General features: G+C 43.5%; 1 protein-coding gene across 1 annotated transcript in view; it reads left to right on the top strand.

The window, feature by feature from the left end:
* Position 1: 1 nt before the first annotated feature.
* CBL (Cbl proto-oncogene) overlaps positions 2-18,967 on the top strand; it is a 102,394-nt gene continuing 83,428 nt past the window's right edge. The window contains exon 1 of the mRNA XM_004052272.5: positions 2-304. Within this exon, the coding sequence (XP_004052320.1) occupies positions 110-304 (195 nt within the window). The 5' untranslated portion in view covers positions 2-109. The remainder of the gene's footprint in view (positions 305-18,967) is intronic.

Here is an 18,967-nt window from a genome sequence, read left to right on the forward strand (position 1 = left end):
GGCGGCGGCGGCGGCCGGGAGAGGCCCCTCCTTCACGCCCTGCTTCTCTCCCTCGCTCGCAGTCGAGCCGAGCCGGCGGACCCGCCTGGGCTCCGACCCTGCCCAGGCCATGGCCGGCAACGTGAAGAAGAGCTCTGGGGCCGGGGGCGGCAGCGGCTCCGGGGGCTCGGGTTCGGGTGGCCTGATTGGGCTCATGAAGGACGCCTTCCAGCCGCACCACCACCACCACCACCACCTCAGCCCCCACCCGCCGGGGACGGTGGACAAGAAGATGGTGGAGAAGTGCTGGAAGCTCATGGACAAGGTGAAAGGCCGGCTGAGCGCCTGCTGTTGCAGGGTGGGCGTGGGCGGAGGGCCGCGGGGAGGAGAACGAGCGGACGGAGGAAGCGGGGGAGGGGACGGGTCTGGTGAAGCCGGGGAGGCGCGGAGCCGGGGTGACCGGCCGGGGGCGTGGGGGCAGGGACGAGGCCGGGAGGGTGGGGGGCGGCGTGGGGGAGGGGCTGCCGTTGGGAGTCGGGGAACGCTGGGGTGCCGCGTTTGGGGTAGCCAGACAAAGATGGAGTGGGGGCTGGGGCGAAGGTTAACTGGGAAGTCAGTGGGGCGGAAGTATAATGAGGGGTGCGGAGTTTGGGGCTCTGTGCAGGGTGTAGGGATGTAGGTCACGGAATTGGCCTGGGAGGTTAGCAGGGAGGGGGTGAGGAAGAGTGATGTACCGGCTGGGGCTCTTGCTGGGTGAGATCTGACTAGGGAATTAGGTTCATGGGCTCTGATTGAGGAACCTGGCTGGGGTCAGGACAGCTCTCAGGGAAGCTGTGCTCTGGGTGAGAGTATAGTCCTTTCTCATTAAGATGTAACACGAAGATAAAAGACATTGGTTAAGTGAGGCAAGGAAAGAACTTTCCTCCACATCTAGCGCCGGCTCAAGTTTTTTGTTACCCTCAGAAACACTGGATGTGATCCATTGCTGGTGCTGAGATATGCACTGATTAAACCACAAGTTCTGGTTAGAACTATTATCTTCTGAAAGATGGACTGGCTGAGCCTGTTAAGCAGCAGCAGATTCTGACTTCTTAATAACTTCCTCCCTACTACACCGCTTGAGCTGGGTTCTTTTTTTCTGGTAACGGTTCTGACTCCTTATTACAGGTCCTGAGTTTAAACTTGTTCGTTGAGCTTCTTTGATTACGCTTTTTGTTTGTTTGCTTTTTGCAAGTGCGAACAAAAATAACTCCTTTATATTTAGCCACTAAGTTTGTCATTTGGGAGAATTTTACTTCCTTATAGTTGTGTCTATATGATGAAATGTAGTTAGTCTCAAGTACTTAACTGTTTAGTCGGACGCTTTGTTAGAATTCAATACGTTTTCTTGGTATTTTTCATATTCTTTAATTAATTACTTTGACAAAATTCATATTGTGTATGAAAAGTGATTAGAAGTATCTGGCACGTTTTAGGAGAATGGTGTTATTTCCTCCAGGGTAAAATTTGGTTTTCTTTGGTTCCTCCCTGGGCCTCGGTTCCTCTTCTGTAAAGTTCTTCATGGGTTGTTTTGGACTAGAAACCGCTAATAAAATGATTATGAAGCACTTAGCCAATGTAATGTGCAATTTAAATGCTTAATAAGTCCTGTGTGTGAATTAACACTCCCGTAGTGCATGCCAGTGGTTTCATAGCCACCTTTTTAGGGCTGGTTTTTCTCATGTTAAATAATTGGTATTGTAATTAATGACACAAGTATTCGTGTGTTGATTATATTGGTGGTGTAGTACTAATTTTATTATTAGAAATTATAATAAAATCCTTACAGAAAGTTTAGGTGTGTAAAGGAAACTTTAAATGTGTCGACTCCTTTAAAAAAAACACATCGAAGATATTCAGATGCTAAAGTTTGTTAGTTTGCTTTTTAGGGATTTATCGTTAAGGACTAAAAAATTTACTCTGGCATAGAAGAAATACTTTTCTAATGAGTGTCTCGTATCAGACATGTGGGTGCAGTACAGTCAAAATTGTGTTGATTAGTGGCCTCTGCTTAAGAATAATCTGTATTATAATCTGTATTAAGAATAAGAGTTTCTGTATTCTGTATTCTTTTTTTTTTTGAGACGGAGTTTTTCTCGCTCGTTACCCAGGCTGGAGTGCATGGTGCGATCTCGACTCACTGCAACCTTCGCCTCCTGGGTTCAAGACATTCTCGTGCCTCAGCCTCCTGAGTAGCTGGGATTACAGGTGCGCGCCACCACGCCCAGCTAATTTTTTGTATTTTTAGTAGAGACGGGGTTTCATCATGTTGACCAGGCTCGTCTCGAACTCCTGACCTCAGGTGATCCATGCGCCACGGCCTCCCAAAGTGTTGGGATTACAGGCGTGAGCCACTGGGCCTGGCCCTGTATTCTTAATAAGAGTATTCTGTATTCTTATTAAAGTGTTTCTATAAATACAGAGTAAGTTATAGATAGTCCTATTCTACAAGGTAGCCCAAATAAAATCCTCCCTTAAGTCTTACTCCTTCATCTATTTAAAGTATGTGTATTGAATTTTGATTTATTCTGCAGAATGTTTAATTATTTGGGAAGAATAAAGAGGGCTCAAAGTTTAGACTCAAATTGCTTTTCAGGTTTGATAGTTTCACGGAAAGTAGGCTTCTAGCTTTTCCATTCCAGTGTAGGGAGAGGGATGTTTTATTTTTGTATTACTTGCCTCGGAAGTTGATTTTAATACTGTCTGTTCCCCTCTTATCACGTATTTCTAGTTGCTCTGAAAACGTAGTACTTTCTAATGTGTTAGTCTGATACGTTTATACTGCTTTCCAGATTTTCTGAATACCTCTGTGATGTTACTAGATTGCACCATCTCTTTTACCCTTGATGTTTTGAGCATAAGGTGTCCTCTTTTTTCACTTTATTTTTATTGTTGAAAGTCTTAAATGTGTCACCACACCTTGACTTCATGTGCTATAAGTGGTGAAGAACCTACTGTCAAATCCACAGATGTCCCACACATTTAATTCTTTTTAACAAAATTTCTGGGCCGGGCCCCGTGGCTCACGCCTGTAATCCCAGCACTTTGGGAGGCCGAGGTGGGCGGCTCCAGACCAGCTCTGCCAACATGGTGAAATGCTGCCTCTACTAAAAAATACAAAAATTAGCTGGGCGTGGTGGCGGACGCCTGTAATCCCAGCTACTTGGGAGGCTGGGACAGGAGAATCCCTTGAACCTGGGGCAGAGGTTGCAGTGAGCCAAGATTGCACCACTGCACTCTAGCCTGAGAGACAGAGCGAGACTGCGTCTCAAAAAAAAAAAAAAAAGTCTGTTTAATTCTTTTAAATGACACACATTTAGTTCTAAGTCACCATCTCATACCTGCTTTATCTTTGTTGTTGAAGCTGGATGAATATTATTCCAGCCAGCTCTTAATCAGTTTATTGAATTAGCACTGGGAGCTGTTAGTCTCTTTCCTTCCCCCAATATTGGATATATACAGATGGAAAAAGTTGGCATAAGTCATGGGTTCTGGTTAGCATAGGCCCGATTTACTAATCCATTATGGAACTTAAACTTAACTGTTGGAAAAATGTTTGTGCTAGAATGCTTGTTATTAAACAAAAGTTAGACAGAGCCACTGGTTTTCTTTTTGCCACCCCAGGATATTGTAATAAACATGTGCATAAATACTTGTATGTGAAGTGGCTTGTAAGCCAAAAGACAATTAGGCAGGGAGGAGAGGAGTGGGAAGTGGAGAGAAAAGAGAAAAAGTCACCTAAATTGGCCTTAAATGTATGCCGGGCTCACACCTGTAATCCCAACACTTTGGGAGGATGAGGTAGGCAGATCATTTGATCCCAGCTTCAGCCCAGGAATTCCAGACCAGCCTGGGCAACATGACGAAACCCTGTCTCTACAAAAAATACACATATTAGCCAGGCGTGGTGGTGCCTTCCTTTAAGCTCGAGCTGCTTGGGAGGATCACTTGAGCCTGGGAGATAGAGGCTGCAATGAGCTGTTGAGTGAGCCACTGCACTCCAGCCTGGGCAACAGAGTGACACCCTGTTTCAAAAACAAATAAATTGCTTTAAATGTAAATTTAAAAGTATCAAAGTGTTTAATTTAGTAAGAGACTTTATTTATTTATTTATTTGCTCTGTCACCCGGGCTGGAATGCAGTGGCATGATCTCGGCTCACTGTTTCCTCTACCTCCCAGGTTCAAATGATTTTCGTGCCTCAGCCACCAAGTAGCTGGGATTATAGGCATGCGCCACCACACCTGGCTAATTTTTCTATTTTTTTTTTTTTTTTACCAGAGACGGATTTTCACCATGTTTGCCAGGCTGCTCTTGAACTCCTGGCCTTAATTGATCTGCCCACCTCAGCCTCCCAAAGTGCTGAGGTGGGATAACAGGCATGAGCCACCGCGCCTGGCTCAATTTAGTAAGAGGCTTTAAATTCCATTATGAAATAGAACAGAGGTTGGCAAACTTTTTCTGTAAAGGGAGGTTTCAGGGCCACTGTAAGTACAGTAATCCTCCATTATTCTAGGGGATATGTTCAAGACACCCAGTGGATGCCTGAAAACCCCCAATAGTACTGAACCGTGTACATATACTATGTTTTTCCTCTACATACCTACCTATGATAAAGCTTAATTTATAAATTAGGCACAGTGAGAGATTAACAACAACAATAATGAAAGAGTACAATTACAAAATACACTGTAGTAAAAGTTATATAAATGTAGTCTTCCAAAATACCTTATTGTAGGCTGGGCGCAGTGGCTCATGCCTGTAATCCCAGCACTTTGGGAGGCCGAGGCAAGCGGATAATCTGAGGTCAGGAGTTCGAGACCAGCCTGGCCAAAAAGGTGAAACCCTGTCTCTACTAAAAATACAAAAATTAGCCGGGCATGGTGGTGGGTGCCTGTAATCCCAGCTACTTGAGAGGCTGAGGCAGGAGAATCGCTTGAACCCGGGAGGCGGAGGTTGCAGTGAGCTGAGACTGCTCCATTGCACTCCAGCCTGGGCAACAAGAGTGAAACTCTGTTTCAAAAACAACAACAAAAAATCTTATTGTATGGTACTGCAGGTAATGGAAACCTCAGATACGGGGAGATACTGTATTTTAGACTTTGCTGGGCACACACTAAGTCTCATGTTCTTTGTTGTTATTGTTACAACTCTTTTTATTTTTTATTTTTTGAGGTAGAGGCTCCCTCTGTTGCCCAGGCTGGAGTGCAATGGCATCTCAGCTCACTGCAACCTCTGCCTCCTGGGTTCAAGCAATTCTCTTGCCTTAGCCTCCCAAGTAGCTGGGATTACAGGTGCCCACCAGCACACCCAGCTAATTTTTGTATTTTTAGTAGAAATGAGGTTTTGCCATGTTGGCTAGGCTGGTCTCGAACTCCTGACCTCAAGTGATCTGCCTGCCTCAGCTTCCAAAAGTACTGGAACTAAAAGCATGAGCCACTGTGCCCGGTTGTTGTTACGACTCTTTAAAAATGTGAAAGCCACAAAAAAAAGGATGCAGGTGATTAATTTGCCCACTCCTGAAGTAGAGCATCTATTTTAGGTTTGAATTTTATTTTTATTTTATTTTTTTATTATTTTTGAGATGGAGTTCCACTATTGTTGCCCAGACTGGAGTGCAATGGCATGATCTCGGCTCACCACAGCCCCTGCCTCCCAGGTTCAAGTGATTCTCCTGCCTCAGCTTCCCCAGTAGCTGGGATTACGGGCATGTGCCACCATGCCTGGCTAATTTTGTATTTTTAGTAGAGATGGGGTTTCTCCATGTTGGGCAGGCTGGTCTCGAACTCCTGACCTCAGGTGATCTGCCTGCCTCGGTCTTCCAAAGTGAGCCACCGCGCCCAGCCTTTATTTTTAATTAGCTTATATAATTGAAACATTAAGATATTGGTGATTTTTAAATGGAGTATAGTTTATTAGAAAAATACATTTAAAATCATGAGCTTAAAAAAAATTACATTTTTTTGAATTAAAAAAATATTTTATCGGCCGGGTGTGCGGTGGCTCATGCTTATAATCCCAGCACTTTGGGAGGCTGAGGTGGGTGGATCACCTGAGGTCAGGAGTTCGAGACCAGCCTGACCAACATGGAGAAACCCTGTCTCTACTAAAAATACAAAAAATTAGCTGGGTGTGGTGGTGCATCCCTATAATCCCAGCTACTCGGGAGGCTGAGGCAGGAGAATCGCTTGAACCCGGGAAGCGGAGGCTGCGGTGAGCCGAGATCGCAACATTGCATGCCAGCCTGCGCAAGAGCAAAACTCTATCTCAAAATAAATAAATAAATGAATGAATGAATAAATAAATAAATAAAATAAATTTTATTTTTATTCATTATTATTAACTAGTAGTATTTTTAAAAGTAGAGACAGGGTCAGGCTGGGCACGGTGGCTCACGCCTGTAATCCCAGCACTTTGGGAGGCTGAGGCTGGGGGATCACCTGAGGTCAGCAGTTTGAGACCAGCCTGGCCAACATGGTGAAACCCCGTCTCTACCAAAATACCAAAATTAGCTGAGCATGATGGCGGGTGCCTGTCCTGGCTACAGGAGGCAGAGGTTGCAGTGAGCCAAGATCGTGCTACTGACCTCCAGCCTGGGTGACAGAGCAAAACTCCGTCTCAAAAAAAAAGAAAAAAAAAAAAATAGAGACGGAATCTGACAGTGTTGCCCAGGCTGGTCTCAAACTCTTGAGCTCAAATAATTCTCCCACCTCAGCCTTCCACAGTGTTGGGATTACAGGCTTGAGCCACTGCGCCCAGCCAAGAAAGTATTTTTAAAAGATGATTATTTCCTTCCTTCTAACTTTTCCTGCCTTACCCTATCCACCTTGCCTTCCCTGTGCCTCCTAAAAGCACCTTAGGAAACTTCCTGTATTTTGGAAGTGAGATACACTTAGAATTTGCAAATTAGTATATAGCATTTAATTGGACTACTACTTCACTCCCTCCCTTCCTTCTTATCTTCCTGTGTTTGCGTACACAAGCATAGTGGTAGGTATTAAGTTGTCACACTCTAGGAGATTACATTATAAATGGTATATAAGTGATGTGACTATAGGAGAAATATGTCTGAAGTGATGAGGATCTCTTAAGTTTAAACATCTTTCTTCTGTGTGTGAAATGTGTCAATATTTTTTCTGTATTTATCTTAACCTCTCAGGATTGTAAAGTCCTTGAGGGTAGCACCTGTAACCTGCTTATCTCCTGCAATATCCAGTTATGGAGCCGTCTGTAATAGTAGATACTTTGTAAGTTTTTTGGATTTGTTTTTTTTTAAAAAGGGATTTATTTATTTATTTTTTAGTACACTTGGAAGAGGGCCAAGCGGGTGACTTGAGACCAAGTGCCTATTTTTATTTTTATTTATTTTTTACTTAAGAGACAGAGTCTTGCTCTGATACCCAGGCTGGAGTGCAGTGTCACAATCATAGCTCACTGCATCCTTAAGCGTCTGGGCTCAAGCCATCCTCCCGCTTTGGCCTTCCAAAGTGCTGGGATTATAGTCACAAGCCACTGCACCCTGCTAGTAGTTGGCTTTGTGTGCCCTCAAGGAATAACTGCATGGAAAAGGTATGGAGGGGGACATCCATCTTTTCTTTTCTTTTTTTTTTTTTCTGCAACCTCCACCTCCTGGATTCACGCAGTTTTGTTGCCTCAGCCTCCTGAGTAGCTGGGACTACAGGTGTGTGCTACCACAGCCGGCTAATTTTTGTATTTTTAGTAGAGACAGGGTTTCACTATGTTGGCCAGGTTGGTCTCAAACTCCTGACCTTGTGATCTGCTCTCCTTGGCCTCCCAGAGTGCTGGGATTACAGGCATGAGCCACCGTGCCTGGCCGGGGGCATCTGTCTTAATTACATTAAACTTATTTATTTTTTGCAGTAGCCCGTTGGTATCATCCCTGTTTTATATATGAAGACATTTAGGCTCAGAATGGTTAAGTAACTTAGTTAATGGTGGAACCTGACTTGGAATGGTGGATTACCCACTTTCCTAAAACTTAGTTCTTCCATACACTACCTTCTCAGGTATACAACAAAGTGTCAATCACAAAAGCCATTTATTTAGAAGGTGACCTGTTCAGGTCACCTGCTGTATAGACCTCTGACTTATACAGCATTTCCCCCCATTCGAGGGAAGTAGACATTTTCTGTTTTACTATTATTATTATTATTATTATTATTTAATTTTTAATTTTATTTATTTATTTTTTTTGAGACGGAGTCTTGCTCTGTCGCCCAGGCTGGAATGCAGTGGCGCGATCTCCGCTCACTGCAAGCTCCACCTCCCGGGTTCATGCCATTCTTCTGCCTCGGCCTCCCGAGTAACTGGGACTACAGGTGCCCACCACCACAGCCAGCTAATTTTTTGTATTTTTAGTAGAGACAGGGTTTCACCGTGTTAGCCAGGATGGTCTCGATCTTCTGACCTTGTGATCCGCCTGCCTCAGCCTCCTAAAGTGCTGAGATTACAGGCGTGAGCCACTGCACTCAGTCCTGGCCGGCTAGTTCTTGTGTTTTTAGTGGAGATGGGGTTTCATCATATTGGTCAGGCTTTTCTCAAACTCTTGACCTCAGGTGATCCGCCTGCCTCTGCCTCCTAGAGTGCTGGGATTACAGGCATGAGCCACCCCGCCCGGACTTTTTTTTTTTTTTTTTTAAAGTCAGAGTCTCGCTCTGTCACCCAGGCTGGCGTACAGCTCGGCTCAATGCAGAGTGGCATGATCTCACCTCTGCCTCCCGGGTTCAAGCAATTCTAGTGTCTCAGCCTCCCAAGTAGTTGGGATTACAGGCGTGTGCCACCACACTGGTTAATTTTTGTGCTTTTGGTAGAGATGGGGTTTTACCTTGTTGACCAGGCTGGTCTCTAACTTCTGGCCTCAAGTGACTCGCCCACTGCGACCTCCCAAAGTACTGGGATTACAGGTGTGAGCCACTGTGCCCGGCCAGTAGACATTCTCTTGAATGATACTAAGATAGTGTTTAACTAGTATTCCATGAAATATCTGTTGTCTACTTAAAGGTTGGTGTTTCTTCAAATTATGTGTGCTAGTTACTTTGTGTGGTGATCATAGAGGCTTTTGTATACTTTTCCAGTTATACTTAATTTATGTTGTCCACTTCATTTTTTATTTTTTTCTGATCAGATAGTTCAGATTGTAGTTCCCTTTTTAGCTTCAGTTTATTAACATCTCTCTCTCTCGCCCATTAGAGCTCCTTAGGACCAAGGCTTTGTCTTAACATAGTCCCTCATTTTCTGTCTAATTAATTGAGGGGATCCGGTAGGGAATTTTTTTTTTTTTTTTTTTAGCGAGTGCTCATTAAGGTAACATTTACTAAAAGAGGTTTTACCTTATAAAGGTAGTATTATAATTATTGTAACACATGATTTGTGTTTTATGCCTATGAAAAGCTCACCCAAAGGATGTAAGATTCTTCATAATTCCTTAATGTAAAACATGAGACGGTTGAGTATTTCATGTAATCAGCAATAGGATTTTGAAAGGCCTATAGAATAAAAGTAGAGTTAGACCAGGGAAGAAGATTGTATGCTCTCTCCATTTTGTGAGTTTGGTTGAAGTTTTTGCTGACTCTTGATATAGGAAAAACCTATTTTTAATATGTTTTCAGCCAGCAGTATACATATAATGAACCTGATAAATCATGGTCAAATTGGTCCTGGAGTCTTCGTCTTCAGCAGAGTTCAATGTTATATTCAAACATATAATAATATTTATACCGTGATAAGTAATTTCCCTAATGATTAACCGAGAGTGCTAAGAGCAAAATGGACTAAATATTCGTTTGAAAACAGCCTAAATTTTTGTTTTTTTTTTTGAGGTTGCGTCTTGCTGTGTTGCCCAGGCTGACCAACATGGTGAGCTTCGGCTCTACTAAAAATACAAAAATTAGCTGGGCTTGGTGGTGCATGCCTGTAATCCCAGCTCCTCGGGAGGCTGAGGCAGGAGAATCGTTTAAATCCAGGAGGTGGAGGTTGCATTGAGCCAAGATCACGCCATTGCACTCCATCCTGGGCAACAAGAGCGAAACTGTCTCAAAAAAAAAAGCCGGGGGTTGTGGCATGCGCCTGTAATCCCAGCTACTCGGGAGGCTGAGGCACAAGAATTGCTTGAACTTGGGAGGTAGAGGCTACAGTGAGCTGAGTTTGTGTCACTGCACTCCAACCTGAGCGACAGAGCTAGACTCTGTCTCAAAAAAGAAAAAAAAAACTTTTGTTAGAAGAGGGGCATTTAACAAGTCACTATGAAATATTTTCATGATTAGCAAATTTTGTGCTGGAAGAAAATAGGTGGGAGTAGGCAACCACCTGGAAGCCAGCGTCAGCTTTGTCCCCACAGTGCTCCTTCCTGCAGCAGCTTCCACAAGGAGGGAGAGGGGGTGCTAATGATGGCACTGGTGGTGCACATCCACTGGGGATCCCAGCACTGGGGAGATGTGATGCCACTATCATAGATGCACCTGTGGTTCTCTCACGAGAAATAAGCAGCCCCTCTGGGTCCCCTCTCTGCTGTCTTTGGAATGGCTAGTGAGTCGTGTGTAACAGCCTCCACTGCCTGGGCACGTTCTCACAACCACCACTGTTTGCTGCCTTCCCTGTGGCTTGGATCTGCCATGGAGGAAGGACTAAAATGAGGCCAGTTCATTGGTGCTTCATTGAGTGGGGATGGGATCCTAACTCCTGCCCTCCTCCTCTCTTGGACTTATTGTATTTTATTTATTTATTTATTTATTTACTTATTTATTTACTTATTTATGTTTTGAGATGGAGTCTTGCTCTGTCGCCAGGCTGGAGTGCAGTGGTGTGATCTCGGCTTACTGCAACCTCCGCCTCCCGGGTTCAAGCGATTGTCCTGCCTCAGTCTCCCTTGTAGCTGGGACTACAGGTGCCCGCCACCATGCCCAGCTAATTTTTGTATTTTTAGTAGAGATGGGGTTTCACCATGTTGGCCAGGAAGGTCTCGATCTCTTGACCTTGTGATCCGCCTGCCTCGGCCTCCCAAAGTGCTGGGATTACAGGCTTGAGCCACTGCGACCAGCCTCTTGGACTTATTTTAAACAGCAGCACATAACTGTAGCAATCTTTGAGAAAACAGAAAACAATTTATGAATCATAAAAGATACAGAACGAAATGTAAAAGTCTCCTTTTACCCCCATACCCCCAAATAACTACCCTCCCAAGAGGTATCTACTGTGTGTAGTTTGGGGTCCATTCCCTCCCATCTCCCTACCTGTCTTATCCTCGGGTTACTCCGAGAAGGTTGGAGAAATAGCATTGATTGCCCTGGAATTATTTATATACTTAAGCAAGTTGTTGACTTTTCAGCATGTCATCATGTTAAGACTGACAACTAAGAACTAATAATTTGTTATATTGTAGAGCAGTTTACAATTTTACATCTGCAGATAAGTTCAATCTCAAAATATTGTGTCTTATTACAGTTAAACTGAGATTCAGATAGATTAAGCAAGCTACTTAAGTCACCTAGCTCGTATCTTTTTTTCTGAGACACAGTTTCACTCTTGTTGCCCAGGCTGGAGTGCAGTGGTGCAGTATTGGCTCACTGCAGCCTCCACCTCCTAGGTTCAAGCAATTCTCCTGCTCAGCCTCCCGAGTAGCTGGGGTTACAGGCATGTACCACAGGCCCGGCTAATTTTGTATTTTTAGTAGACGGGGTTTCTCCATGTTGGTCAGGTTGGTCTCGAACTCCTGACCTCAGGTGATCTGCCTGCCTTGGCCTCCCAAAGTGCTGGGATTACAGGCGTGAGCTACCATGTGCAGCCCATATTTTTGTTTTTTATGTGGATCTTGAACTGATGTTCAGACTGTGTCAAGTGATTTCTTACAAGCCAGTACTTCTCAGATTTTTATCATGAATTCAGATCAATTCAGGGGATCTTGTTAAAATACTGACTTTGAATAGGTCTGGAGTGGGGCCTGAGAGATTTTGCATTCCTAATCAGCTCTCAGGAGATGTCATTGCAGCAGGCCCAGGTACCAGACTTGATATAGGAAGGCTGTATGCCACAGTTGCTTTTATTTTGGATAAGCTTGGCGGATTTTTTTTTTAAAATAAATGGAAGTTGGGCATCTTATTTAAGATTTTAATTATGATGTTCTTCAACTATGAAGATAATACTTACTTTAAAATATAAATTTTTGGCTGGGTGTGGTGGCTCACACCTGTAATCCCAGCACTTTGAGAGGCCGAGGCAGGAAGATTGCTTGAAGCCAAGAGTTCAAGACCAGCCTAGTCAATGTAGTTAGAACCCCATCTCTACAAAATAAAAAATAAAAAAATTAGTTGGGCGTGGTGGTGAGCTCCTTTAGTCCCAGATACTCAGGAGGCTGAGGTGGGAAGATCACCCAGGAGTTTGAGGCTGCAGTGAGCTATGATCCTGCTACTGTACATCAGCCTGGGCAACAGAGTGAGACCCTGTCTCTAAATAAAGGAAAGGAAAAAGGGAAAGAAACAGCTGATTCTTAGTTACCTCAAGTGAAAATTATGTTGACACTTTTCCACAGTCCCACTTAACATAAATGTAGTAGTTGCTGGGGAGTTAAAGATGACCCGGCACTCACACTTACAATTTGTGTGATACAACTGAAGGTACGTAGAGGGCTCTGGGAACCCTCTATGCTATAGAGTCACTGGGGCTCATGAGGCAAACCATTAATCTCTGAGGAGACAAAAAGGGAATGGGGAGGAACTTTAGACCAGTCAGGCTCTTCTGTAATACCCTCATCCACAATTGTGTCTTAATTAGTGTATGGCATCTAAAAGTGATACTAAAACATTTACAGTAGTCCCTTCATATCCATAGTTTCGCTTCCTGCTGTTTCAGTTACCTGTGGTCTGAAAATATTAAATGGAAAATTCCAGAAATAATCCATAAGTTTTAAATTGTATGCTGTTCTGAGTAACGAGGTGAAATCTTGCAATCTTATGCTGCTTCTGTCCTGGGCATGAATCATCCCTTTATGCAGTGTAGATACATACTGTGGATATAGTAGTGTATCTACACCGTCTACACTGCCCACTGGTTAGTCACCTGGTAGTCATCTTGATTCTTAGATCAACTGTTGGCAGTCTTGCAGTGCCTGTATTTGAGTCACCCTTATTTTACTTAATGACCCCCAAAGCATAAGAGTAATGATGTTGGCATTTTAAATATCCAAAGAAAAGCCAGAAAATGCCTCCTTTAAGTGAACAGGTGAAAGTTAAGAAAAGAAAAAACTCATATTCCGAGGTTACTAAGATGTACAGTAAGAATGAATCTTCTACTCATGAAATTCTGAAGAAAGGTCTGGGCTTAGTGGCTCATGCCTGTAATCCCAGCACTTTGGGAGGCTAAGGTGGGTGTATCACTTGTGACCAGGAGTTCAAGACCCACATGGTGAAACCCTTCTTTATTTTAAAAAAAATTTTGAAGAAGCAAAAAGAAATTTATACTAGGGCTGGGCGTGGTGGCTTACACCTGTAATCTCAGCACTGAGGGAGGCTGAGGCTGGTGGATCACTTGAGGTCAGAAGTTGGAGACCAGCCTGGCCAACATGGTGATACCCTGTCTCTACTAAGAAATACAAAAATTAGCCAGGTATGGAGGCGGGCTCCTGTAATCCCATCTACGTGGGAGGAGGCTAAGGAGAATTGCTTGAACCCGGGAGGCAGAGGTGACAGTGAGCCGAGATAGTGTCATTGCACTCCAGCCTGGGCACAGAGTGAGACTCTGTCTCAAAAAAAAAAAAAAAGAAAGAAAGAAAGAAAAAAAAGAAAGAAATCATACTAGGCTTGCTGTCATACTTCATGGCCCTGGTATATGTTAGGTGCTTCATTAAGATGGAGAAGGTGTTAACTTTGTGGATGGAAGACATGCACAGAAACATGTTCTGATTGGTGCAATTGGGTTTGGTATTATCCTTGGTTTGAGGCAACCACTGAGGGTCTTGGAATGCATCCCCCTAAGATAAAGGGGGACCACTGTAATCTCTAGTTCATGCTAAGTATTTGGTTTGAAGTTGCATCGATAACTCTGGACAAAGAACCATTTTTGCCTTTTTTTTTTTTTTATTTTGAGACAGAGTCTTACTCTGTCGTCCAGGATGGAGTGCAGTGGTGCGATTTCAGCTCACTGCAACCTCTGCCTCCTGGGTTCAAGTGATTCTCCTGCCTTAGCCTCCCAAGTAGCTGGGATTATAGGTGGGCACCACCACGCCTGACTTTTTTTTTTTTTTTTTTTTTTTGAGATGGAGTCTTGCTCTGTCACCCAGGCTGTAGTGCAGTGGCGCGATCTCGGCTCACTGCAACCTCCACCTCCCGGGTTCAAGCCATTCTCCTGCCTCAGCCACCCGAGTAGCTGGGATTACAGGCGTGCACCACCACGCCCCGCTAATTTGTGTATTTTTAGTAGAGACGGGGTTTCACCATGTTGGCCAGGCTGGTCTCGAAGTCCTGACCTTGTGACCTTGTGATCCACCCACCTTGGCCTCCCAAAGCGTAGGGATTACAGGCGTGAGCCACTGCACCCGGCCATGCCTGGCTAATTTTTGTATATTTAGTAGAGATGGGGTTTCACCATGTTGGGCAGGCTGGTCTTGAACTCCTGACCTCAGGTGATCCGCCCGCCTCAGCCTCCCAAAGTGTTGGTATTACAGGCGTGAGCCACTGCACCCGGCCCATTTTTGCCTTTCAAAAGTAGAACTGGCTGGGTGCAGTGGCTCATTCCTGTAATCCCAGCACTTTGAGAGATTATGGTGGGAGAATCACTTGAGGTCAGGAATTTAAGACCAGCCTGGATAACATAGCAAGACCCCGTGTCTAAAAAAATATTAGCCAGGTGTGGCACATGCCTGTAGTCCCAGCTACTGGGGAGGCTGAGGGAGGAGCATCACTTGAGCCTAGCAGGTCGAGGCTGAAGTGAGCTGTGATGACGCCACTGCACTCCGATGTGGGCGACAGAGTGAGACCCTGTTTCAAAAAAATAAAAATAAAATCCATATATAAAAACTGCATGGTTAAGCTGTCAGAACATAACATTGTATTGAATGTATTTTTTCTGCAGTTGATGTGGTAAGTGAAAGTAATGAGATTGGTAATGAATTGTAAGTGGCATGGTGTTTTTAATAAATGCTGTTGGGTGGTATTTGAGAAGTTCTGTAGTTAACTACAATTCAAGAACCTGAATAGTGTTTTGAGAAATCAAAAATTGAGAATAATAATTACAAATAAGGCGTTTTTCAAATTACTGTCTAATGATGGGGCTATTGTCTAGTGATGACACTTTTTTTTTTCCTATGATCAGTTGACTTTAAAATATGTTTGTTAAAAAAAAGTATAGGTGGCCGGACGCAGCGGCTTACGCCTGTAATCCCAGCACTTTGGGAGGCCGGGGTGGGCGATCATTTGAGGCCAGGAGTTCGAGACCAGCTTGTTCAATATGTGAAACCCCGTCTCTACTAAAAATACAAAAATTAGCGGGGTGTGGCAGTGCGCGCCTGTAGTCTCTGCTACTTGGGAGACTGAGGCAGAGAATTGCTTGAACCTGGGAGGTGGAGGCTGCAGTGAGCTGACATCACACCACTGCATTCCAGCCTGGGTGACAGAGCGAGACTCCATCTCAGAAAAAAAAAAAAAAAAAAGTATAGGTTTCCGGCTGGGCACCGTGGCACATCCTGTAATGCCAGCACTTTGCGAGGTTGAGGTGGGCGGATTGCTTGAGCCTAGGAGTTCAAGACCAGTCTAGGCAACATAGTGAGACCCCATCTCTATTTTTGTTTAAAAATTAAATCAAAAACAAAAAAGGATAGGTTTCTGATTTGTCTTTGAAAAACAGTCATGAGTTTTCGTTTAAAAAAGCTTCACTATAAGCTGGGCACAGTGGCTCACGTCTATAATCCCAGCACTTTGGGAGGCCAAGGCGGATGGATCGCGAGGTCAGGAATCCGAGACCAGCCTGACCAATATGGTGAAACCCCCTCTCTACTAAAAATACAAAAAAATTAGCCAGGCGTGGTGGCGCATGCCTGTAATTTCGGTTACTCGGGAGGCTGAGGCAGGAGAATTGCTTGAACCCAGGAGGCGGAGGTTGCAGTGAGCCAAGTCGCGCCACTGCACTCCAGCCTGGGTGACAGAGAGAGACTCCATCTCAAAAAAAAAAAAAAAAAGCTTCACTATATATTTATACCTGTTAAACTTCTTCAAGTTTCTGAGATGGAGTTTTTAAAATTTGAAGTTTTAAGAGACTTTAGAAATAAATTGATCTAACTCTTTCATTTACAGAGACAGAAATTGAGACCCGGAAGGGCAAATAACTTGCTTGAGGTTGTATAGCCAGTTAATGTCAGTCACCAGACTACAGCCCAGGTCTCTGGACTTGTGCTTTAGTATCCTCCTCTCTTCTTGACAGGAGGTTAATATTCATCCTTTTAAATTATAATGACATTTTACATGTATAGCTCCACATATTGAATACTTGTTTTTGTAGCATAAAACTATTCATTTTTAACATGGGAAAACATTGAAAATGAGAAATGCTTGTATCAATAAGTTGGAGTCTTTAGAGATAAAAAATATTTAAGTTATTTTAGTCTTACATGTGTATGGTTTTCTGCCTAATTAGAAACGCAGATTCCTTAGTGTTAGAAAAGATTCTGTATTCACAACAGCATTAGGCTTAGGCATTGTTGTTCTCTATAACTTTTTGCTCTTTAAAAGTTTAGCAATTTTCAAGCATAGTCTTATTCCTCTTTATTGTGATCATAACACTTTCCAAATTTTTTCTATTGACCATTGAGTCTTGGCAGAAGCAAAGGGAGGAGCTAGGCCAGTGAGAAAGCTATTATGAATGGAGTGCATGGCAGCTGTACAAGGATACTGTTGGTTTCCCGGAGCTAAGCACGTTTCTTTTTAACATTGTTCTGAGTGATGCTGTAAATGTACAGGCAGAAGTAAACAAAAGGCAGCCATTTTTGCCACTGCAGGATTTGGAATGCAAAATAAAGTTGGCCAAATGGAGGACAGACTAAGCAGGAAAATATTTGTATCTTTTAGAAATTTTTTGGTGAATTTTTGTTTTTTGGTTCATGTTTGTTTTTTGAAGGTTAACTGTGACTGCCAGTTTAAAATTCACTAAATAATATAGGCAGATTGTTTGGGTTTTTGATGTTTGTTAACTATTGACTTGAATTATTCACACAGGGCCTTTAGGAACCATTTTTTAAAAGAGGTTATACATAATAAGGACTTTCTTTCCTTTCCAAAGAATATTAATATCGAGAGTATCAAGAGCATGGCCAGGCGTGGTGGCTCTTGCCTGTATATAATCCCAGCATTTTGGGATGCCAGGAGGCAGGATCACTTGAGGCCAGGAGTTTGAGACCAGCCTGGGTAACATAGTGAGGCCCTATCGCTGCAAAAAATAGTTTAAAAAATTATCCAGGTGTGGTGGCGTGTACCTGTAGTCCCGGCTACTTGGGAGGTCTAGTTGGGAATGTCTCTTGAGTCCAGGAGTTCGAAGCATTTGAGGTATGATCATGCCACTGTGCTCCAGCCTGGGTGACAGAGCAAACCACCCCACACACTTCCTTTTTTTTTTTTTTTAAAGAGACAGATCTTGCCATCTTGCCCAGCTGGTCTCAAACTCTTAGGTTCAAGCCATCCTCCCGTCTCAGCCTTTTAAAGTGCTGGGATTACAGACATGAGCCACCATGCCTGGCCTTTTTAAAATTTTTGGTTTTTATTTTATTTTGTTTTGTTTTATATTTTATTTTGCATTATGTTATTTTATGTTATGTTATTTTATTTTAAGACAGAGTCTCGCTCTGTCACCCACGCCGGAGTGCAGTGGCCTGATCTCCGCTCACTGCAAACTCCATCTCCCAGGTTCAAGCAATTCTCCTGTTTCAGCCTCCCAAGTAGCTGGGACTACAGGCGCCCGCCACCACGCCCGGCTAAATTTTTTTTTATTATTATTTATTTATTTTATTATTTATTTATTTTGAGACAGCGTCTCTCTCTCTCTGTTGCCAGGCTGGAGTGCAGTGGTGTGATCTCAGCTCACTGCAACCTCTGCCTCCCAGGTTCAAGTGATTCTCCTGTCTCAGCCTCCCGAGTAGCTGGGATTACAGGCACGTGCCACCACACTCAGCTAATTTTTGTATTTTTTGTAGAGATGGGGTTTCACCATGTTGGCCAGGCTGGTCTCGATCTCCTGACCTCGTGATCTGCCCGCTGCAGCCTCCCGAAGTGCTGGGATTACAGGTGTGAGCCAACGCCCCTGGCAATATTTTTTGAGACTCTATCTCTTAAAAGATGAAGAAAAAAGAGTAGACCTACCTGTATATTCTTTGAGGTCTGTGTTAGTGTTCCATAGTTGAAGACTTAAGAGTTAGTGCAGTGCTGATTTCCCTGGTCATGATGATTCATTTTCAAAAGATCTTGAGAAAACCAGACATTTAGTATACAAATGAACTTTAAGAGGTTACATGCTAAAGAAGGACAAATAACACTTGTGGAAGGGACATGGTACTAGTTTAAAAATACTAATTCATGAAATGTTTTGCAAACATTTTGTGGTACATTGTGAGGGCTGATACATTGTCATGAGCATTTATTGATTGCATATGATACAGGTTTTAGTTTAGTTTTTTGTTGTTGTTGAAGGGATGTGCAGTTGACCCTAGAACAGCTAGGAGGTTAGGGGCACAGACCACCCCACGTCCCATCCACCTCAGTCCCTATCCCCCTCATTACCTCCAGCCACTGCCCCCCATTGAAAGTCACACATAACTTTTGACTCCCTGCCAAAAGTTAACCAGTAATAGCCTACTGTTGACCAGAAGCCTTACTGATAACATAAAACAGTTTATTAACACGTTATTTTGTACATATATGTATTATATCATGTGTTCTTACAATAAAGTAAGCCAGATT

This window comes from Gorilla gorilla, chromosome 9 (genome assembly GCF_029281585.2).
Source record: "Gorilla gorilla gorilla isolate KB3781 chromosome 9, NHGRI_mGorGor1-v2.1_pri, whole genome shotgun sequence".
Taxonomy (NCBI): Eukaryota; Metazoa; Chordata; class Mammalia; order Primates; family Hominidae; genus Gorilla; species Gorilla gorilla.